Source organism: Festucalex cinctus, chromosome 10 (genome assembly GCF_051991245.1).
Source record: "Festucalex cinctus isolate MCC-2025b chromosome 10, RoL_Fcin_1.0, whole genome shotgun sequence".
NCBI lineage: Eukaryota > Metazoa > Chordata > Actinopteri > Syngnathiformes > Syngnathidae > Festucalex > Festucalex cinctus.
The window spans coordinates 16,592,398-16,617,096 of NC_135420.1; the positions used below are offsets into that span (position 1 = coordinate 16,592,398).

General features: G+C 38.2%; 1 protein-coding gene across 1 annotated transcript in view; it reads right to left on the bottom strand.

Annotated features, from left to right (window-relative positions):
• The window catches only part of fbn3 (fibrillin 3), a 71,679-nt gene that overhangs the window by 37,828 nt on the left and 9,152 nt on the right, over positions 1-24,699 (bottom strand). The window contains exons 2-7 of the mRNA XM_077534658.1: positions 22,529-22,611; positions 22,337-22,438; positions 14,032-14,127; positions 12,445-12,540; positions 4,138-4,335; positions 1,127-1,252 (exon numbers count right to left, since the gene is read on the bottom strand). Coding sequence (XP_077390784.1) covers positions 1,127-1,252; positions 4,138-4,335; positions 12,445-12,540; positions 14,032-14,127; positions 22,337-22,438; positions 22,529-22,611 — 701 coding nt within the window. The remainder of the gene's footprint in view (positions 1-1,126; positions 1,253-4,137; positions 4,336-12,444; positions 12,541-14,031; positions 14,128-22,336; positions 22,439-22,528; positions 22,612-24,699) is intronic.

The window sequence follows — 24,699 nt, forward strand, 5'->3', positions numbered from 1 at the left end:
AAGACTGTACTTACCGAGGGGAAAATGGAAGGACGGGTTTAAAAAAAACAACAACTGTTCAGCCCAGACTCAAGTAAAAGCAGACCATAAAAACCAGGTGCCATGTTGAGCCAAAAACAATCAGACGCCCACATCTTACATCTTAAGTGCACTTTATCTGAATGGCCTCAAAACCTCAGTCAGGCAGAAACATGACGAGCTGACCCAAAATGACCCGTGCTGATTGTTTCTACTCAGACCATGAAGATCCCAAGACTGATAAATCCTGTCACAATTGTTCTTTTGTTTCTCACGGTTTTGTCAGCTACTGTATTGGTACATAAGCAAAATATCACCATGTCAAAAAAAAAAAAAAAAGATTCTTTTGTGGTTGTAGTTTGCATTGGTGTACACGAAAGAGAACTGTTTCTGACCTTCATGTCTTTGGCTACTGAACCCAATATTTTAGAAAAAAAAATCATGACAAATTTAAATTTAAAAAATATTTGTATTAAAATCTTCTTATGTACTGGATTTCATTACATTTTGCAGGCATGGCCAATTTTTTGGCCAGTGACGGAATTTGTCAAAATGTAGCTTGAAAATAGACTGCCCGTTCGGGAAAATCCCGAAATTCTCGATGGCCAGTCCACTCCTGTTAGTTAACCAACAATGAAGCATTCTGACTTAAGCACAAATTTGGGTTACGTCATCACCATAGAAATAGAAAGTTGATGTAAACCAAGTGTTTTCTTCACTTGTACCATTACTGTTAATTTGCTACCATTACGGGATTAAGAAAAAGTTGGCATGGATTCTTGACAACATACGCTACAGTAAAAATGATTCTCTTCTTAACTTCTCAATTAACTCTCAACATTCTATTCAGTGACCTTTATCAAGAATATATCCATCCATTCATTTTCAATAGTGCTTTACCGCAATAGACATGCTAGACTCAAGCATTCACACCTGTACAATTTAGAGACTTCGTCATTTAACGTTACAGGCATGTTTTTTTTTTTTTTTTTTTTTTTTATATACATATGTGGTAGGAACCTGGAGAATATACAGCATGAGAACATACAAACTCCACACAGGAAAGCTTTCCCAATTGTAAAATTGATACTAATAAGATCAAACTCACCTTCACATTTGTGGTTCTTTTCACTCTGACGGTGGCCAGCGGGACATTTGCACTCATACGATCCCACAGTGTTGATGCAGTTACCTCCAGCACAAAGACCTGGTACAGCTTGACACTCATCCACATCTACCAGTAAAAGAGATAGAAACTAGTCAATATAAGGCTAAAAATTCAACACTAATGCACTATAATGGAGCATATCAAACACATCCTGAAAGTGTTTCAGGTGGCCATTTTGTCAGATTTTTGTGGCTTGTTAAAGGGGAAGTCAAGGTTAAATATTTCTTGACAATATATGTGTGTTATATGTGACCTCACTAGTCTAAAAATGCCATTCTGATTAATATTACATTTGTAGGATATGAGTTATGCAGCAAAATTTTTAACCGTCTCAAGTGGTGGCCATTTTGTCACTTGCTGTCGACTGAAGATGACATCACAGTTGCTCAGGGTTCAGGCAACGACCAATCACAGCTCACTTGTTTTCTGATGCTGAGCTGTGATTGGTTGTTACCCAAGACCTGAGCAACTGTAATGTTATTTTCACTCGACAGCATTTGACAAAATGGCCGCCTTCTGATATAATAGAAACCACTGGACAGTTGCTCAGGGCTCAGGCGACCAACCACAGCGCACCTGTTTTCTGACGCTGAGCTGTGATTGGTTGTTACCCAAGACCTGAGCAACTGTGATGTCATTTTCCCTTGACAGCAAGTGGTAAAATGGCCGCCTTCTGGAATTTTCTGCTTTACTCATATTCCACTAACGCAATATTAAATAGAATACCATACTGAGACTAGGGGGCTGCACAGAACATAATTGTCAAGAATTTTCGTGGGGGTTGACTTCCCTTTAAGAACACTAGATGAGACGTGATCCAATGTGAAATAACGTCGTCACAGGACAGCCATCTTGGGACAGGGCTGCTCTATCACTTATAACATTACAGTCAATGGAGCAAGGACTTTGAAATAACTGTAGACTGCTTAACTCTCCTGAATTGTCGATAATAATGTTTGCATTATTAAACTAATCTGTTTGTAAATCCATCAAGAATTCTATTAAAAAAATAAAGAACTATTCCACAAATGTAATATTAACCAGAACACCGTATTTAGACAATAGGGGGCTGCATAGAACATTATTGTGAGTTTTTTTTGTTTTTTTTTTACTTCCCCTTTAAAAGATTTAACAATGGAAGTGTTAGCAGAATGAGTCGTAACTTCCAGCAAGATGAGCTTGTTGAACAGGAAACATTTTTATTAAATGTAAAGTTTTCCCAGAATTCACATTGAGTCACTTTTCCCAGTATTGCTGATATGTCAGTAGGCGGGCTCCTTGGGAAATGAGTGTAACGACTTGCCTACACATTTTTATAAAGTGGATTTATTTCCCCCCAGACGCTCTTCAGAATCCAAAAACGCTTGAGCACGTGCAGTTGAGAGACTCTTCGAGAGGCTGTTTTCAATCTCCTGAACACATTCAACCTCTGCTCCACTTGAACACAACACTGTCTGCTCCTCTGTGCGAGACACAAAGCAAGCATGTAGCCGCCAACACCCCGATGGAGGCTGGAGTGCACTCCTTACATTTGGATTCATGGTCACGTGCACTTTGTAATGGTTCCAGTAAGACATCACTCAAGGCTCTCCGGTGATGTGGTGACTTCAGCATATGTGTTAGGAGCAACAAACAAGGATCTTTTTAACCTACAGCACGATACAAGATGATATTCGGCCGACGCATGCGTACCTCAGTGCAAATAACTCTGGGCGGGCTTAGCCTTTCCAAAACTTTAATGCCCATGTGATGGAACCATTTTCTTTTTGTCTGTGAAATACGTTTTCAAATAATTGAATGTTGGGATTTGTAAAACGCTTTGGAAAACATATGAAGAGCTATATAAGTCTTCTCTATTTACTATTTAGTTTACATTTGATTTATTTTTATTAGGGATGTTCGATACCACTTTTTTTCAGACCAATATCGATACCGACACTCAGACCCTCAGTACTCACCGATACCGATACCAACTGCCGATACCAGTAGTACATTTTGACAAATAAAAAAATCACTAAAAGATATTTTTAAACAAATATATTTCCTTTAGTTTTGACACAAAAAAACCCAGCACAATCACTCTTCAATAGTCTTAACGCTCAAAATAAAACACAAAAATGCTCTTTTAGTTTAAGATTCAAAATTTTGAAGTATTTCCAAACTGGTGAAGTTTTGGTGAAAAACTGCTGCAAGCTAGCGCCACTTAGAGGCATGGAGGACTCACTTAACGTCTTCCCCCTCTGCCATCGATCGCTTGTACTCGTCTGGGTCACGAGTACTCGACTACTTGAAAAAAGTCTGGTATCAGCCCGATACCGATACCTGGTATCGGTACTCACCCATCCCTAATTTTTATTTAGCCATTTGCTTGAAATTTTCCAAGTTGCGTTTCTTGAACTCTGCATGCTCATCCTCGTGTTCCTTACACAGGTGTCTAATTAAATTTGTCGTGTTGAAGGCTTTTGTAGACTGTCCCCCACGAAACCCTGCAGTGTTGCACAGCTTGCAAATCGACGCTTATCTCCGACAGCACGAAGAATCCCCCCCAAACATGTTTTGACAATGGAATAGCGAGTCACTGAGCTCGCTAAGCTAATTGACCGCTGTGTACACACTACGTCATAGGACATGCGACAGGAAGTGACTACATAAATACCTAAAATAATAAATAATACCCACGTAGCTTTTGGATTCAAACATGTACGATGTCAACACAAAACGTCCACAGGGTAAACACTAAACAGGATTGTGTCGACTGTGTAATTTGTGGTGCGAATGAATTACGTCATTGATCGATTGGCCAAATTATGACACTACCGGCGATCACGATCATTCATAAAATGCCAAAAATCAGACGATCACGATCAAGCCAATCAGATCGGCGGAAAGTCAATACAAGTCAAGTCAAGTCAAGTCAAGTCATCTTTATTTATAGATGAGGAACATCTTACCTTGGCAGGCTCCGGTACGGATGTTGGGTATGAAGCCTCGTCTGCACGGGTGCGGCTGGGCAGGACACTGCTCGCAGGGATGACCCCACGCTCGGCCAATGGTGGCGCAGCATAGTGTCTTGGTGCACACAATTCCACTGAGCTGACCCTGACACAACTGGTTGTTCACCTGCGTGAAACACGGCCCAGTCCTGTAATCTGTTGTGGCGAGAGCAGAAACGATTGGTTAATCGCCGACATTTGATTGAATTATGATAACACTCTGAGTCACTCCACTGACCACATCTGGTTCTGTGGAGGAGGATTATTTTAGGAGACACTGAGGTTGAGTCATTCATATTTGGCCGAGCATCATAGCACGGTTTAAATAGCGTGACTCATTGACGTTGAAATTAATCCTAACTTTCATTGTTGTAAATTGCTTTGGATCAATCGCTGGACAAAAAAAAGAAGCATTTACAAGTAGCATCTTTCACCAAGACTTAAACAAGAACAATACAGTCTTGTGAGAGACTGTTACGCATGGACGTATAAACATCCCGTCACCTTTTTCCAACCTGGAAGTGAACAGTGGGCGCATGTATATGAAATATGACACAATAGTCAGCTAAAAGCAGCACGTCACCATGGCCTCATGACTAGTCACTCTGAATGCCACAGTGGGACAATGCATTTTCATTTGAGTGCATGCGAGTCATGACAACACGCTTCCTGCGACGCACGCGCTTCGTGAGACAAATGTCAGACAGATGTGCGTATCTGTTCGACAGGATAGCATCAACAGTGGAGATAATGTAAGTACGGACAAAGCGATCTCATGCTAAAAGCATTTTTAAGCAATGTTCTTCCTTTCAATCACATGGATGGAATTCGAACTACATTGAAACAGTGGATGTCAACGTGAGACTGCAGTTTGGCTTGCGAAATGTGTCCCACAGACCGAGATGGAGAGATAAATCATTGTGGCCTCCTTTTGGAGGCAACAGACTGATTGCCTTCAGCAGCTCCTGGTGCTACATGAAAAGTGATCACACATGTGAGGAACATAAAGAAGAAGGTACGGAAAGAAAAGAACAGGGGAAAGTAGGTCAAAGTGAACATGGCTCATGCGAAATTCTATTTCCACCTGTCTTGTCTTAGTCCACTTTGGGAATGAATTCCTGACTGGTTTCTATTTGATCTCCGCTGAGCCTGTTGTCATGAGGCTTTTAGTAGGATTTCATAAAAAAAAAATGATTCACTGTAAGCCATCCATCCATGTTCTTTAATGCTTATCCGGTTCAAGGTCATGCAGAAGTTGAAGCCTATCCCAGTAGAGTCAGGCCTGGTACACACATAAAGACAACCAGAAGCTTGCATCGTCTCTAAATGTCCTCATTGATGACATATCAGGGTTCAATCACTTGCTCAAGGGCATTTCCAACCACTTCCCTTTTAAACGAAGCCACTTGCCTCCTCAGTTATGCTCCACTTAGTGAAATAAAACGATGAAAAAGAGGGGTGGGATTATTAACTCGGATGAAAGAAGAACGAAAGAAACTTCAGCCAATTTACTGATGTTTGTCCTTGATTAAAAAAAGAGAACCTCTTCTTGACATGCATGCAGGTATAAATAATAATAAATCACACATTTGTGTGTGTAGGAAAACACATAGTTTCGGAGTTTTTGATAATGGTGAAAAAAACTAAAGAACAGAAAGCTTTCTTTAGATAAATAACACACAAGTCTACTTCTCAACACAGTACAAAATAAAAAATAAAAAAAACAGCACATGTCCTCAATGTGATACAATAGTTTACCTCTTTGTGCATATGTGTTATTACAAAGTGTACTGCAGTCCCATCTGTATGTGCTGTATGTAAATTCAGTGGAAGCTTGGGCGCCTGAGCTCAGGCATCTCAGGACATGAGAGAAAAAGCAACATGGGGAAGCAATTTTGTCTTGTTTGCCTTTTGTTAGTCCAAAATAATCTCCAGACCTTCTCTCACCACTTTGTAACATCTATGTCTCATCCATAAGGTTTTTATATAACACTTACTTATTCAAAAGGCCATTTCCAAACCGGCCCAAAGTTTGCTTCAGGCAGCTGATAAAGTGGTGAACTTTCACCTTGATCACTCATTGATTAGCTAGCCAGTTTATAGCTGGTGATAATCTGCTGTAATCCTTACATATATCCAGAAAATGTGAGTACTCATGAAAGCTTGCAGCTCTGATGAATATTGGAGCAAAGCACGGTTGAAGTGAGCAAAAAATCATTCTGTCTGGAACGAAAATCTTCAGCACTTTCCCATCAATGCTGTCCAGTTGTGGGATCGTAAAGAGCGGCTCGGGCGCTGACCCAAGCAATTGGAGCAAAAGAGAAACGGCGAGAGAAAAGAGGGGAAAAAATCCATTTCAGACTCATTCATAATATTGTAGACATTTCCAAAACTCCCGAGAGGCAGATCGGAATGATAAGAAACTTTATAATGAAGCTATTATTATTCATACAGATTTCACCAAGAGAGGAGGTCAATAAGTCAAATGAATAAAATGTTGTGCACGTGTTTGTCAGCACATGCGTGCGATTTCACACCGGACATCGTCTCAAGACTTCATACAGCTGGTCATTTGGTTGTAGCACCTGTTTTGTCTTGCAGTCTGATTGCATCACTTTGTTTCTTCCCATTGATAAATAAATGACTCTGATGTGCACATTTGTTTATGTGCATATGCGTTCGTCTCTGTGTCTTTCTTCCAACCATAGAACTGTTTCTGCTTCGTATCACTGCTATTATAAACAAGCGGGAAAGATCTCCGTTCCTTACATGAAGTGTAATGTGTGCAAAAGTGAGGCTCAGATGAGAGAAGCCGTCAGCGACGCATTGAACTCAAACAGGAAGCGTGGATAAACACTTATCGGCCCTTTCATCTACTCAACGTTCACATTGTGTACAGCACTTTGAAACAAGAAACGTCATTGTGTCTGTAGCTATGTTATTGTGCAGAAAAAAATATCCATCTCTGCTTTGACGGTTATTTTGGAAGGGGGAAACGTGCCCTCACAATGGTACCCGGCAAAGCAACAAAAACATGGCAACACTAATGATAACAAGAAGTGTCCATTATTCAGTGTGATGTAGTGTTTTCTTTTCGAGAAAACTGCCTCATTTTACATTTGATTGGAATAAATTGCATGTTTAGCTTTGCCCGAAGCATTCCAACTCTATGACTTTTGTAAATATTATGCTACTGTGAAAGCCAGTAGTCTATATGCTGTGCAAATGTTCTTTTATAGAAAGCAACAATTGGTAGCATATCTATGGAAGCCCATTGCTCAGTCCTGATAGTTAAAAACGAAACAAAAACAAAACAATTTTATTTCATTTTTTCCCTATCAGAAGCCAATCTTCACCAGTTTTCCCATCGGCCTACTTTTGATTTTTTTTTTTTTTTTTTTTTTTGGTAAGAAGCCTAGATAGATAGACTTATTTTTTTATTTTTTTATTTGTTTTTTTAAGAAGCCTTTTACCATCCGTGGGAGAAAAACGGTTTTTGAAAATAAATGAATAAATAAAAATGATTTATTCATTTATTTCTTCATTTTCTGCCATCCATATAGGCAAGCAACATTTTAAAAATTGAAACATGAAACATGAAATGTTGCACTCAACGGGAAATTAAAATTTGACCTCATAAAAGTATTGTATACTTCTGCAAAGCTTTATCTTCCCCTTTCAACCATTGCTTTGGCACTCCATGCATGACCTCATTTTTTATCATTACCGGTATATATATATATATATATATATATATATTTTTTTTTTTTTTTTACGGTTATTAAATGCCTAGGTTGCGGCACGACGGGAGAGAGTACTGGTGGAAATGGATTTCTGACAATAAATAAATAAATAATTACATAAATAAATAAATAAATAAATAATCCTCTGGTGGAAATGGAGTTTGGCTTCCATACATATCACAGTAAAGTTATCAATACATAATATGAATGATTAATAATGTAAACTGTGACAAATGACATGTAAAAGAGTGTTTACTGTTAATACATCACAGCAGTCACGATACCATACAAAGTTCAGGGCACTTTACAAAGTAAATATTCACATATCCTCTCATCTTCACTCTGTTACTGATAATATGCAGCTACGCATCCCGAAAACAGAATTTCCTGCCTTTTTTTCGCCACCAACGTTTCCTCACAAAACCAGTCGAACTGATTATCAGGATTTGCCTCCCGTCACATTAGCTTTATTGGCGGGAAAGGAAGCACTGATAGTCCTTTTGCCAAGTGAAACCTGCAAATTCGTATCATAACCTCAAGCGCCGCTCTTTTTACACAGTGGCCAATCACAGTCATCATTTGCCGTCCTGCTCTCATACACAGTCTTCTTCTTGTGCATTTCTTCTTTCTACTGCTTTTAGAGTTCTGTCCATTGGCAAATTAGCTCATTTGTGCATTTTATCACCAACAAATGGACTCGATTGTGGAGCAGAAGTTTTTCACCAACAAAAACTGCCAACAAATTGGCAAATGTGTTGGTTGCACATGATAGTCACACGTGGTCACAAAAAGTCACTGAAATTTTTATAATCGCACTGGCAAACATTAAACGATGACATTTTACAGTATGGCCAGACTGATTTATTAGTAATTCCTTGTGATTGCAGCATTCCAGAAACTTTATTACGATTGTACAATCATACAAGTTATAGTCTCAGTAGATCAAATTTAGTCCATGGGAATGTTCTGTTTTTCCACAACACTGACATCATTTGTGACACTCGGGAGAACCTATCATTTTGTGATTATTGGGAAGCAATGGACTGTGAGTTGGGGTTAGGAGCCTCAATAGGCTTCACATACAGAAGAAAACAACCCTCAAAAGAAGCCCTTTTTCATCTTTGAAATGATCAGCGCATGTTTACAGATTCACATACGCACTCTCAGTCACCTTGCTCCATGATCTCGCCATATAGTCATTTTAATCAGTCAGCCTAGTATGGAAAATAGTTGAATCTGGTGGAAAAGTCTAAAAATGCCATATTTCAGTAATATCAGAGAGATGGAAAACTGTGATTTCAATTAGGTATTTTGGGCCACAAAGGTGTCCAGAGGGGGAATTACTTGTAGAACTACATAAAAGTACTAATGAAGTTAAATCTTATTTATTTATAATCTTTGGCATACGCAAGACTTACCGGTATATTGAAAATAAATAACTTTTTGTGTTTATTTATTTATTTATTTTGTAATAAAAATGCACTAATTCAAATAAAACCTGCATTGAAAGTTTGGTGGTTTTGCGAAAGTCTGATATTATCTTTAAGTGATTTATTTATTTATTTATTTTTCCACCCCATAAGAAAATTAACAAAAATGCCTGAGGAGGTTGTGGGAAAAATGCAAACTTATCTCCTTTAAGATAAATTTTCACACATCCAATTAAAATGTCATTATTTGAGCAATGTTGAGTGTATAATTGATGTCAATTATTTGGAGACATCTTAATCATTAAATTAGTGCAAGCGTGTCTTGTTAGATTGATTTGATGTACTTAATTTTGTGGATGGCTCAGTGTTTACCTTGCAATTAATAGTAAGTCATAAAACAAATTCTTTCAGTGGGACCTTTTGGCAACAAAAACACAAGCAAAGATTTTACAATGTTGCCCTCCAATATGAGGGCTGTTTGCCCCCACTAGGCTTTGTGGACACAGCTGGGGAGTCCATTTTTATTTGTGCCTCTCTCTTCCTCCATCCATCAATCCTTCTTTTCTCCCCTTCCTTACATCAGGAAATGTCCACGAGCACACCACAAAGCAACGCTATGCAGTCAGTCCTGTGGGCTCGTTGAGGAATGAAGGGTGAAGGGGGCCGCCTTATTTTTTGCCAGATGTCTTTAAGGCTCCCTCCGACACACTCGAGCCCTTAAATGTATTTTAAAAGAAAACAAGACCCTGCTGTTTCATGGGGGGAAAAGTAAACAGACAAAAAGTAGAGATGATGTCCACGAGTTGGAGGAAAAACAACAAACAAACAAAGATGAGGGCAAATGGCGGACAGAGCTAACTCGGGAAAACAAATGGCTGGCCCTGTGGAAGCTTTTACAGATACAGTAAATGGATGCATGAAAAGCGGAAGGGGAAAATTAATGACGAAAAGATGGATGTGGTGTGCAGAATCGTCAGGCGGGACCTTTTTGTGACCTCTACTATGGTCACAGCGGGAGGACAAGCCTAGGAAAGATGCCATGAACCAGTAAATTTAGGTGAGATATATATATATTTATAATTTCATAATTAAATTGTGGCTGAAAAAGCAAGGTGTGGAGAGCCTCTGTCACCAAAATGCATGTATGGTTAAAAAAAAAAAAAAAAAAAAAAAAAAAAAAAAAAAAAAGATAATATGTAATATCTCAAAATGTTTCCAAGGGTTGTAAGAGGGTGTGCTGGAGTCTATCCCAACTGACTTTTTGTGAGTGGCGGGGTTACAACCTGAAATGGTCACCAGCCAATCACAAGGTCAAGGACAAGATGTCAGCATATGACACCATTACATTTGTTTAGGGGTGTCAAATGAGTGTATTAATTTTGAGTTAATTGAAAGTTCCTTTAATGCCACTAATTTTTTAAACGTGCGATTAATAACCACCCCTTACTTGGAAAGCCTGTACAAGGGGAATTCCAGTCTCAACGTCCACTTCAAAATTTAGCTGAAATAAATTTAATAATAATGGATATATTTGTGGAGACTGGGATCAAGTTGTATTTTATAATAAAAAAAAATGTGCAGAATTTCACAGGTTATTTCATGTTAAAGATTAGATGGCTCTTAATATAAAAAGAAAAATGCACCACCAACGTCTTACAAATGCAAGCAATTATGCCATCTCGTGGCAGAAAAATGACCTCAACACAAATCAATATCACTCTCGTTTATTACAGTACAGTACATCTTTTTAATTTTAACTCAATGTTATGAATTATTATAAAATTACTGTATCAATGACTAAAAGATGTAGCCATATTTGTATCAGTTTAAAGGGATACTTGACTTATTGAGCCATTTTCAGTAGTAAAAAGTGAATGTTTTGTCTATACGATTAGTACCTTTAAAAATAAGTTTTACGTAACGACCAATCATGGCTCAGTTTACTGATGAACCCCAGAAAACAGGTGAGCCATAATTGGCTGTTACCTACTTCGATCGTACAGGTGATGTCATCATCAGTAAACGGCAAGTAGGAAAACTGCTTTTTAAAGGTATTAATTGTACATGAAAAATAATGAGGTAATCCAATTCATTCTAGACAAAATATGAACTTTTCACTGCTGAAAATGGTTCAATGAGTCAAGTATCGATTTAACATTTTTCTTTCACTTTTATGTTAACAATAGTATGAAAACTTGGGAAAAAATATGTTATTGTACATTTAGAACAGATATAAAATTTGTGATTAATCGTGAGCTAACTATTGAATTCACGCGATTAATTACGATAAAAAAAATGTAATCGCCTGACACCCCTCCTGTTATTGTTTTCCCCATTCCAGTTATATTATGGCAACAAAATCAATGGAAAAAGACAGCTCCTGTATGTGAATCAATACACTAGCAAGGGCTCCATCACTGAGTAGAAGAAAGCAATAAAATCTCACAAAGGCTAAAAAGGCAATAGTAGGATTCTTTTAAAAACTAAATGGAATGAAACCACCCTTAAAATCTGTATTACAATTGACTGATTTATTAATATCAAAATGACTGCTATGAAAAGAGCAGTGAAAACAACCCAAGCTAGCGGTCGACTTTTGCACATGCTGTACAAGGAGACACAGTAAAGTTTTCCCACAATTCACTTGAGGATCGCTGCCCAGCCTTTCTGAACAGAAAAAAAATTCTCTCAGTTTTCTCATCTGTTGCTTTTCATCCACCGAAAGGCCGCATCCATCCCCGCCCTCCATCACTTGCAGCCACATGCTTCCACTCAAAGCGCAGGAGACAAACACCCTCTGTCTGTCTGCGCTGCATGAAGTCATCTGCTTCAGAAGGAGCCTGAATGCTAACCAGGCACTGAAGTCATCATTTGTAGAATAAATCTGGGCTGATAAGAGCACTAAACACGACCACATTAAAGCCTTTTACTGATTAAAAAAATAACAGAAAAGCAACTCAGTACTTGATGTCTCTCCCAGCTATGGCTCTCTGCTAAAGAACTGAGATAAAAGTTTGTTTGTTTTGTCCTAAACTGTGTTTTCCAAAATCAAAATACACTATTACCAACAGCAAATAAGGATGAGCTCTTACCTCGCTCGCACTGAGGGCCAGTGAAGCCATACACGCAGGCACATCTGTTCGGGCCGATGCAGCGTCCTCCATTCTGGCAGCCATTCTCACACACAGCTTTAAAAGAAAAATGAAAAACAGAAAAAAGATTTTTACTTACAGAGCAACATATTTATTTCGTCTTTAAATATTCTCAGGAGTGTATTTCATAGTGCTTCTTTGAAAAGAATGAGAATATCATTAAATTATACATCTAGGTGCACCCAATGCTATGGCCAGATACATGAGGGTTTCTAAAGGGATCAGCAAATCAAATTTAATGCTTTTAATTTCGTTTTTAATGCAAATTAAAATTGTTTTAATACCCATGTCGTACTATACACTAGGGATGTAACGATAACAGCAATATCCTGATATTGCGATATTAAAACTGTCACTATATATCGTCGTTGTCATGTCAAGATATCAAAAGTAGCACATCTTAAAAGTCAGGTTGATTTCCATTTGTGGAGTTCTAGCACCCTCTGGTGGCTAGTTTTTCAGTGCAGTTTAATTTTCATACGGCATGTTTTGGCCCTTCAATGTTTAAAATCCACGCTATTGGTCAGATGAAGGGGAACGTAATATACGGAGGAAGGCAATATGTGCGTGCATTAGCAAGTAATTGCCTCAATATTAAATATTAGAGATTGTAGATTGTTTATATGCATTGCTGTAATGTACAAAAGCACAATATTGTGTTTTTTTTTAAGTATGAGCTCATTTTTTTCAATAATATCGTGACCATGTTTGTATTGCCAACCTCCCCACAATATTGTGATAATTTTCGTATTGTGACCTTCATATTGTGATAATATTATATTGTGATGTTTGGATATCGTTACAACCCTACTACATACCCACATGCGCACACATAACGTAACATCAAAGTGGACAAATATGGCTACCAAATACAAATGTGTTTCTATCTTTTAGTTCATCGAGTAATTTTATAGTAAGTAATTCATAAAAGTTATTTGATGTTTAAAAGATGTACTTAAATAGTTGAAAGGAGGGTGAAACATTGAGTCATAGATGTGTAATTTTCTGCAACTGGATGGCATTAATGTTTCATGTTGAACACTGGTGACAGAAACAGTACATTTTTCTTGTCACAAATGAAGCAACTCGTGGACCCGACGCCATTGTGTTCATTGTAAATTACAAGTAGTCACCACACCCCAAACATATATATATATATATATATATATATATATATATATATATATATATATATATATATATATATATATATATATATATATATATATATATATATATATATATATATATATATTTATTATTATTATTTTTTTATCACATTTATAATTGGTAATTTATGAAATTGTGTTATGGTGACTCCTTTTCACAATTTTATGTGTAAAATAAAGCATGAACAACAATGTTTTTACATTCACTGTATTTAAAATTTGAATGCCTCTGGACATTGTATTTACTGTGTAATGTTTTTTTGTTTTTTTTTAAATGCCATTTAAGACCTTAATTTCAGCTTGACTTTTAATGCTTTTTTTTAATGACCCCGGAAACACTGATGTAGATTGTACTCACGCTGTCCACAGTGGTTGCCTGTGAAGCCCTTAGGGCAGGTACAGGAGTCCTCAGCGCAACTGCCTCCATTCATGCATCTGACATTACAAGACTGAACTGGAATAGGAAAGAGAAAAAAATAGTTTGCATACAAGGTACATACATAATGAGATATAATGAGAGAATACAGTATTATATTCACTTCCATTTTTTCAACCAATTGAACACTTTGTGAGTCACGTTTCTTTAGTTGCACTGAAACAGCGTCTTTCTGTGCACCCTGTAGCCTTCTTTTCTTAATGTAGTTTAACATTATAGTTTGTTTAAGTTGACCCTTGCCCAATCTAAATTCCCATTATGCTTGTTTCTGAATGAGCATTGAGGATGCACAACACTCCAGTGCTGTTTCTTCAGCAGACAGACGAGACACAGAGGCCTTCAGGCTACATTCTATCAAGCAGACCAGAAGGCAGCAATAAGTAGATCCTGCTGTATGCGGCAGTCACTCAGGAATTTGCACCACGAGGGAGGAGGAATAAAGGGAAAAACAAAGAGCAGAGACAAATAGAAGATATGATTATTTTGATGCGAAGCAGGGCAGTTCATGACGTTTCTCTTGTTCTGTGACCAAGTTTCAACCAACTTATTTCCGAAAACTGTCTCTGCGCTAAACACCAGCTTTAATCATGTACATTGAGCAATCCTTCTCCAATATGGGGCGGGCCCTGCGGTGCAATTCCATCTGACCTGAGGAACTTGTTTTGGGTTTTTTTGTTTTTGTTTTTTTAAACATCCAAGAATATGCACACATAACAGTACATCCACTACAATAGGTTTCAGCTCTGATCTAAATTATTTATTTCATTTTAAAATCAGGCAAACTGAACAAACAAACATGTTAATAAAGTTATACTTTGTTGTAATATGTCTTTTTTATTATAATTTTTATTTTATTATTTAAATTATAATGTATAGGCGCGGCAGAGAGTTGGGCTAGGGGACCAAAATCAAACATTTTTTCCTTCCTTGGAGGGAGCATAACAGAAAATAATTGAAAAGCATTGACTTAGAGTGAAACCTTGGGACTTGGACTCGTGGACCAAATTTTGTTTTGGGGTTTACAGTCCACCATAGGAAATGTTCATATAATTTACCACCAGAATATATAGAAATGTATGTATTCCCATGATATATTTACTCTTCTATGTTTTGCTTAGATTGAATGATAGCTTTGCATAGCATGTAAAAATGCAATAGGGTTATAATTGATGTTTTTCATTTTCTTTTTTTTTTTAGTATTATTATTATTATTATTATTATTATTTAATTTTGTTATTTTTTTATGTATTTGTCTAGTGCAATTTTTTTTTTTAAGGTAATTAAGTGTTGTGTAATAAAGTAAAGCAAACTACACTTCTCAAATGACTGACCTTCCTTCTGTACGGACGTACATCAATACAAACAATAAAACATTTAAAACAAACCCGAAAACCTTAAGTATGATATTATTGACAAGGCACATTTTCGCTATGATTATAGTTAGTTTTACTTAGTTTTCGAAACATAAGATGCAGTTTCAGTTAGTTTTCATTTTCTTTTCAAATCATTTTCATTTTTATTTCATATTGTTTACATCTTTTTCTTACTGTATTTAGTTTAAAGCTTAGTATTGGATGACATGACCAAATAATAAAGCTCATAAAGATAAATAATAATTTGAAATACAAATAATACAAATACAAATAATTACTTCAGAAGTGTGTATCAAAGTGGTATTCCTTCACATTAATCAATACCCAAGAAGAAGCTTTCAGTTTCAAGAAGGCTGGTGAGTCCTTCTCTACCGAGTTCCATTTGAGATATCCTATGGACTTTAAAGAAGCTGCAAGCTTCATTCTATTCTATACTTTCCTACTCCCCGCTGCCTTTCATGTTGGCTTAACGGGATGACGGCTGGTTGTCCTTTAGTCCTTGCATGTTTGTCTTCCTTTCTTCCTCCACATTCCTGAATTCACCCTCATGCTTTCAAAATCCTAATCGCAAGTTCAACATTAATTTCCTCTTTCTCGCTCCACATGCATCGTCTTCTTCTTCTTTTTTTTTTTTCAACATCTGTTTATGTCTCTTGCTTTAACATTTCTGGCATGCGGACGCCTTGCAGCAGCAAAGGGGAAATGGTCGGGGATCCCCACCCCCCACACCCCCATTGGTCTAATGAGATCCTCCACACACAGTGTGCCAAAGGTAGATATTGTGAGCCACCCACTAGTCAGAGCAGACTGCAGCTAAAAATGCTAAATGCTAAGCACCCTTCAGTCTTATGAGCAAATGTGTTATTCCCTGTCAACAAAGCCCTCATTACTTTCTGCATTTAATGTTTCAAGATGAGCTCTCACGTGCAAAGCACTTGGCATAAGCTGCTTTTGCTCTGGTTTGTGTCTTGTGACAAGGCGATAAATTAAAGCAAACAGCTTCAGACTCTGGCTGGCTTTTTAGTTGAGTGCGCAATTGTCTTTGCTCTCTGTGGTTGAGCTCATCTCAAGGGAAACCAGTCAGGTTTTTCTCTCGGGGTTCGAACATCAGCCATGTTGGTGACACTGGCGTCGAATTGACTCAAATGATCACACAAGGAGATAAGAAATCAAGCAGAAAATTGTTCTGATGTACTCACAACTAAGATCCACGATCCAAGGCCCGAGTCTTGGCTAGTGTTGTTCTGATACCGTTTTTTGGCTCCTGATACCGATACCCAGCTTTTCAGTATCGGCCGATACCATACCGATACTTACGTTGTTTTTTTTTCCTCAACATGAAAAAGCTGTCCTGCCATTGGTTCAGCGCATTCAAGGGCCAATAGGATATCTTAGATCGGCATGCAGTGAACATGTCACATACCAGTGAATGTCGTGCACCATCAAGACACAAGATACTGCATCCAAAATCCTATATTAGCGTTGGAATTAATGGTATCGCCATGTTACTTGTAAGTAGTCACCGATGCCAATACCACTGTTTTAATGCAGTATCGGCACCTCTGCCGATACCAGTATCGTTATCGGAACAACACTAGTCTTGGCCTTCACCGGCACATGAAACTGATCTTTTCTCCTCATACAAACACGACATGGGAGAGCGCTGGAGCGTGTGTCATGTTTTCTTTGTCACAAGAGCTGGATGGGAGGAGGACACGGAGGAGCGGAGAGAAGCAAACAAGTACATTTGGCGACAGGAGAAGATGATCTCACTGGCTTACTTCGCCTCTTCGCACCTCCTCCTCGTGCCGTTGCATCCTCTGCAGGTTGAGCTCGCGCAAGAGAGAGGGAGAGAGACGGTTCACCCCATTGACCCGTGCCTGGAAAGCTGCACGTGCAGAGCAAGGGGCTGCTGGGGGATGTGCATGTGTGTTAAGGCGTTTGCTGTGGAGCACCACAATGCACCTCTGTCTTGTAGCTAAGGTTGTCGCTCAGCTGCACACATCTGGGTGCTTTTTATGAGAGGCTGCGAAACACAGGAAGTCAATGCGTGTGTGTTTGTGTGTGTGATGGAAAACCAGGGAGCTTTACTGCTGTGTTGCGTTCTGATTAGCACAGCCCACAGAGACTGATGACAAGGCAGCCTACATTTTCAGTAGGGGTGGGAGAAAAAAATCGATATCGCAATATATTTTGTTGCGCTCTCTGTTGCAATAAATTATCGATATGCTGACTGTAGATTTCGATATAATGTGTCCAGTTGTGCAGTGTTATGTTATAAATGTTTATGCACTTTAACTTGTCTCACTTTGCAATGTTTACAGTTAAAAGGCTCAGAGGCAGTGAGGCACTATGCAGAACCTTGTACATTGTATATTGAATAAATGCATAATTAGACATTTTCCTTTTTATGGGCATTTGTTGGCTTTTTCAGTCACATATTGTGATATATTGCTAAATTGGTTTTGACAAAATATCAAAAATCATAGATATCGCGTATCGTGATATTATCGATATCATGAGCCAAATATCATCACAATATCGAATCGTGGTTTACCCGTATCGTCCCACCCCTAATTTTCAGATAATACAGACATACATTAATATGCTGAATGCTGTCAATATTTGTGTTGACAATGTTGTCATGACGATCCCTGGTTGCACTGATCTAATATAAAGATGAATATAAAATGTATGCTACTATGAGATATGTATTGAATAGTTTGTTATTAAGAAGAAGAAAGACGGCACATTTACAGTAGTGACAAGTTCATTCAAATGGATGTAAAATGACAATGAGGTGCACGCCACGACTTTTAAGTCATTTTTTTTATCATACCCTCCATATCCACCACAGTCAGACTTTCATTAAATAAAATGCACACATATATACTTGTCCAGCACACTCAAGGAGGAATGAGTCCAAGTAAAAAGCAAGTTTTAAGCGACCGTGTGGAAACAGCAGGAATGCGGAGCTAATTATCTGCACTACAGAATCCTGTTAATCAAAATATTCCCCTAGACATAGTGGGGTGGCTGGAGAGTGGTGGCTCCCACATAGATCCACCCCTTCTTATTTAAAAAAAAAAAAAAAAAAAAAAAAAAGCTATTATAATTACAATTGTAAAGCATAGACGGTACAATGCATTCTAACCTGCATTTTGTTTCATTTGTAGGAAAGGGACGAACATAGACAAGTGCAACAATTACATTTTAAAGCAATTCATTTTGTATTATAGCCAGTTATTCTGAATAACTAATATGCTTAACTATATATTGCATTTTATTTACGCACTTTCCCTGGTGCTAAAACTTACACAAATTCTAATATAATCAATCATTTCTCTTCTGTATCTTAGGCTATACCTTAACACGTAATTCATTATAAGAGTTTAGCATTTTGTTAACATCAGCTTAATGATATAAGAAAAAAAAAAGTCTTTCTCTGCTTTTCTAGCATCCACGGGTGGCCATTTTTAATAGCCTACAGAAGCTTGTTAGTCTGATTACAGCTGTTTCTCTGCATCAAGGCAAGAATGTCAGTAGTCATGATTTCTTAATAATGGTTTTGAGGCAATGGCTACAAAGATGACCCTCAACGTTGTTCACTGCGGCTGCTTGAGCCACTTCTCTGTCTGACATACAGCCTGACTTCGAGCTCCAGGTTATCACGTCGACTCATACTCATACTCATGGTTGGAAAAAAGGGGTCTTTTTATAATTAAAACCTCTCTAAATGGGCTGCTGTTTTCTTTAAACCTCCACAGGCAATTTTATGTTGATGTTATCTGAGACTCAGCAAACCAGTTCACTCAAATGAGGCCGTGGATAATGAAGGTAGCGAAAATTGGTAACCCTAAACTGCAGTGAATTGCCCTTTTAAATGATGGATTCAGTCCAAAGATAGACTTGGGCTGTTAGCACATGAGAATGAGATCTACCAATGACAATTAGGTATAAAGCCTTGGAGAAACTGCTAATTAAAAGCACTCAAGGCTCGAAATGAGTGGTTTTGCCAGTCAAAATTTACATTTTGTGTTACATTTTAGCACACTGAATAACAAAATTGGTAATCAAACGCAGAGGAAACAGTTAAAAGAAAGTAGAAGAAGAAGGCTAATCGCTGAGACAGGTCTAAAAACCATCGCTGGGTTCACGCCACCTACCGCGGATTATAGCTGGAGGTTAAGGGAAGCTCTGTGCTACTTACGCAGAAGCAGCTAGCTAGCGACAGCTTTGACTCGCTACTAGTGTGCCTAAATACATTTGGGAGTCACACCGAAATATAACCATCTCCTATGTGGCGGCAAATAAAATACACTTCTGACGTGTCAAACTCAGAAAGGGAAGACAAGAAAAGATGGGGAAGCCATGCTAAATGCTAAACTAACCTAAGATCGACATGGCTAGCTTAAAATTCAATTTTGGATTATTAGCATCTAGATTCCTCTGGATGACATGGAAACATTCTCTCCTGACCGCTGACTATCATTCAAACCGCTTCAGAAGCTTGATAAGATAATGCGACCATGATACACAGACCACGACCACAGACAAATTAAATTGGCTCACATCATACCGGTGTCTGTATTTTTCCCACTACTCCCCACAAAACCAATAAAGTAGCTCCATAAATCACGAGGGGATGGCGAGGATTCAGGGTGTCTGAGTGAGTGACAGTTCAGTGAAGCTCATCTAAGCTTTCATTTATCTTTCTGTGCCCTTGGACCCATTCTGGAGCATGACTTCATAGCTCTTGCAAAAGCACTGACACTGCAAGAGATCAATGCGCATCCTGTATAGGTCAGAGGCTGCCCCCGCCCCATCCTCCATGGCCTTCCTCTTCAGAGGACATCACCTTTCGTTTTGTCTTAAACAGATCTTCCTTTTACACTCGCTCCGCTGATGTGTGTGCACCCAGCTCTTGTTTCTGCTTTAAATTCATGTGATATAAGATTCAACGCACATCCGTGTGTAAAGTTGTGCGAGTTGGGCGTTTGCACGCTTCACACGGAATGTAAGCATGTGCAAAGGGTCTGACGGGAGGCCAGGCATGACTGATGAGCTGATTTTGGCCTACTAAAGCAGTGAGGCTGAACACACTGCACGCCACGTAATGCACACATCCACACGTACTTTACACGCTCCCAAAGTGGGGTTAAAGTATTTGCTAACACCCTTCTCATTTCACTATTAGTTGAACCCTGAACTAATTCCCTTAAGACTATTTTGAATTCATGCACATTCATCTACTCCTCCTTAAATAGGTCAAGGCAACTAGAATCTCAACTGGAATTGATCGACTGAAGTTCTGGCGAGAGATTATGTGTAACTGCTCACACAATAAGAGTGATGTGTCCAGTGGGAAATAAAATTGTAGCGTTGGAAAGAGCATTATTTTAGAAGTAGCTAGGCCAGTTGAGTTGCATGCAGAAAAATCCCTTTAGAGAGATAATTATGCTGGGAAAATGAGTTTCTAAATCTGAAAAAATTGGAGATTGTTCCAGGAATGGTTTGTGTCAAAACAACAAAACTGAAAACTACAGTAAAAAATTATAACCAAAACACATAGCTGGCAACTTTTCTCATGGTCAAGGAACGCCAAGTAGAAAAACTTGTTTTTAAGAAATTATTTAAAAACTGACAATATTGACGCTAATGTTATCTCTGGGGATGGGGATCACCGTCCAAGTACTGATAGCACTCTTTACTTTTGATACATCAAATAAAACAATGACAGATCTGTATATCCCAATACTGTATAGCTTTTTCCGTAAAAAAAAATACATATTTTGTATAGAACACACAATAAAAATGAATTAAAAAAAAATGAAACAAATAATCTAGTGGCCAGAAAAAGTCTCAATTAAAATATGTGGTTGTATGCCTTTAATGGGCATCTAAGACATGTTAGTTCCTGATTGTAAAACGGTCACATTGCTTACTTTATAGAACGTTTAGGAAATATTTGAACGAAATCTGAGGTGAAATCAACATTTGTTAGTGTCGCAAACATTTGCCCCTCAGTGAAATACAGGCTTAAGTAAAAAGTAGATCATTAAAGTGCAACAGATTTTTGCCATTCTTTCCCAATAATGCATTAGGCTCACTAGTTGCAAAATGCCAAACAGTATATTCAATTGGGGAATGCTGTGGAAATTAACTTTTTGACTTCCAAAAACGTTTAATAACGTTTAGTAAAATCACGATGTATGCCGCCATAAACGTTAAGTGACGTCAACTACTTTTTTTTGTGTGTGTGTGAATATATCAGTGGTCAGTGCAACGTCCAAGTGCAATGAGTTGTGAAATCAAAAACACCCACTAACTATGGCCAGCAGATGGCAGCGGTAGCTACTCGGGCCCTAACTAGAGCTGCGAATTACAATGAAACATGACGCAATCTGATGAAATAGAATGTTTTCAAGGCTGACGTGAATGATCAAAGCCTTTGTAACATTAAACCTAATTTGACGGAGCGTCACTGAACAAAAAATATTCGTATCAAAGTCACTGTTGTGGAGAAAATGTATCTTTTCTTTTCAATTTTGCTCAATGTCACTCAAATGACCTATTTTCAAATAGTGATTACTAAAGAAGGGAATAAGGTAGAAACATACTTTTTTCTAATGAAATAATGGAATGCAATCTTTCATGTGGTACCCATGTTGTTTATGCAGCAAAAGAACACAATATTCTGTTTGCTTCGAAAAATGAGTTAAAATGCTCGAAAGCCGCTGCCATTGGGGGTTGTTTTTTTTAATAACGTGTGGCAGTAAAAGAGTTAAAATGATTCAATTAGTGTGTACTTTTTACAGGTTGGTGTTTTTGTGATAAGTAGGATGTCAACTTACCTCCTCCTCCAGCCCCGCAGCTGGAAGAGAGCAGCCCGTTCGAACAGGTGCACATGTTGGGTCTGGAGCAGAAGCCATCACCACAGGAGTTCCTGCAAATTGCTGTTAGGTCAAAGGAGAAAGGGCGAGTCGTTAAACATCAGGTAAAGCAGCAACAGAAATGTTGTTTAATTAACGGACGGCGGAACTTACGAACAATACACTGATTCCCGCCTGGCAGCGTCTTCCAGCCGGGGCAACAGTATGAATGGAAGCGAGAGCCACACACGTTGGGTCTGACACATAAAAAGAAAGAGAAAATAAGTTAGAAACCAAGCAGCATATATGAGAGAATCCCCAAAATAAACAGACAGTGAGTGTTAGGTTCCAAACTGGCCAAAACTTTGCTTGGTTTATGCTTGTAGAGTAAACAAACCACATTGACACAAAACTCTCCCAGTGATGCATGACGGGATTCCCAGAGGGGAGATCACGGATGGGAGTGTTCTCGAGTTTTTGCCCAGCGCTGGCCAACCGTTTCCAAAAAAAATCAGATCTGAGTCTGCTTAGTTGACAGATGTAAGAGTCATCGTAGTCTATGGAGCGTTTGATTGGTCTAGGCCACAAGCTTTCCTTTCAGGAAGCAGCAAAACCAAATTTGAAAATGACAGCCATTACTCACACACACACCAACACATTGAGACATTACAAACCAGTACGGGGAGGACTCTTTATCATCCATGTGCTTACTGGACTAAAAAAAATAAATAAATCAATACCCCTCATGCATCAACCCTAAAACCCAATTCCACTCGCAATACAGAAGTAAATGCAGCATAGCAATCTGAAAAGATTCCAACAATCTGTTTGTACGAATGATATCCACCAAGAGCTTTCAAAGCACATAATGATGAATATATCTGTGGTCATTTCTGTTGTGGTCCACTTGTTGCATTTACTACAACCAAGATTTTAGTAACCACAGACTGGTCAATTGGGATAGATACTCACCGTGATGTCAATGGTAAAGTCATTGGCCTCAGAGATCACATCTACCCATCCAATGTTTACCCCCATGATGCGTCATCCCTATAAAAGGGTTTCTTTCAAATATTTATATAGAGCTTAAGTCAATAGTTACGACATCATCAAGATGACATCATCACAGCGGCTTTTGGAGAGTTCCCACCGGAGTGACAGCCATTTTACAACTGTTTTTACAAGTTCAGAAATACCTCACCTAAACCGACCACTTGTGTTTATTGTGAAAAGGGTGGTAAGGCTTTTTTTTGTCTCTCTCAAATTACTATTTAACAATTGCTTCTAGATGAGTCAACTGCTCTCAAACAACATTCGCAAGGTCAGTTATCATTTGCTCATGAAATACTTCAAACGTTTTTATTGATCATTCTGGAACCAGTGTCAGATGTAAAGTAGGGATGTAACGATAAACGCAATACCGTGATATTAAAACTGGCACAATATCGTCGTCATGTTCACGATATTTAAATGCAACACATCTATTAAAAAAAAAAAAAAAGGCAGGTTGATTTCCATTTGTGCAGTTCTAGCACCCTCTGGTGGCTAGTTTTTTTTTAGTGCAATTATATTTTTATTAGGGTTGTTTTGGCCCTTCTATGTTTAAAATCTACACTAATGGTCAGATGAAGGGGAACGTAATATGCCTGTGAAGCAAGTCAATATGTGGAGGAACTCAATGTGTGCGTGCATTAACAACATAACATTGTATCAATTCAATATGGGCCGAATCCATGTTTAAACGTCAATTTTTGATGGAAATATTCATAAAAACAAACGGAATATTATATTAATGGAACATTAAGACTTCATATTTTATTTCAATACTGTTGAAACATGAAACAGATTGCAAACTGTTTAAATACAGTGACTCACAGTTATAAGCCTAAGTTTCAGATAAATACATTTTCATACTAATCTTAGTGTTGTACTTGTATAAGTTTACTGATTAGTATTTTCTAAATTTGAGTAAAAAAATAAAATCGCAATTATTGACTTATAAATTCAGATCAGGATTGATCTGTATCAAATCGAATCGTGATACAGATCGAATTGGCAGGGAAATTCACACCCCTAATATCAAGTCTAAACCTCTACTCAAGATGTGACAAGTGAGACAGAGGACCCTTCATCAGTGTGACAATGACAGGTGGGTATTGAACCTCTAATAGCCCACCTTCAACCACATTACCAGATGGCAAAAGGTGGTAGAAGGACAGACAAACAGGTGGAGAGGCATAGAGAGGAATTTACGGCACAATGTGGTAGAAGAGAAAGCAGCATGAAGAAGAGGAAGAGGAGATAGTTGGAAGTAGTGAATTCTTTGGGACAACTGCCAAAGCCAC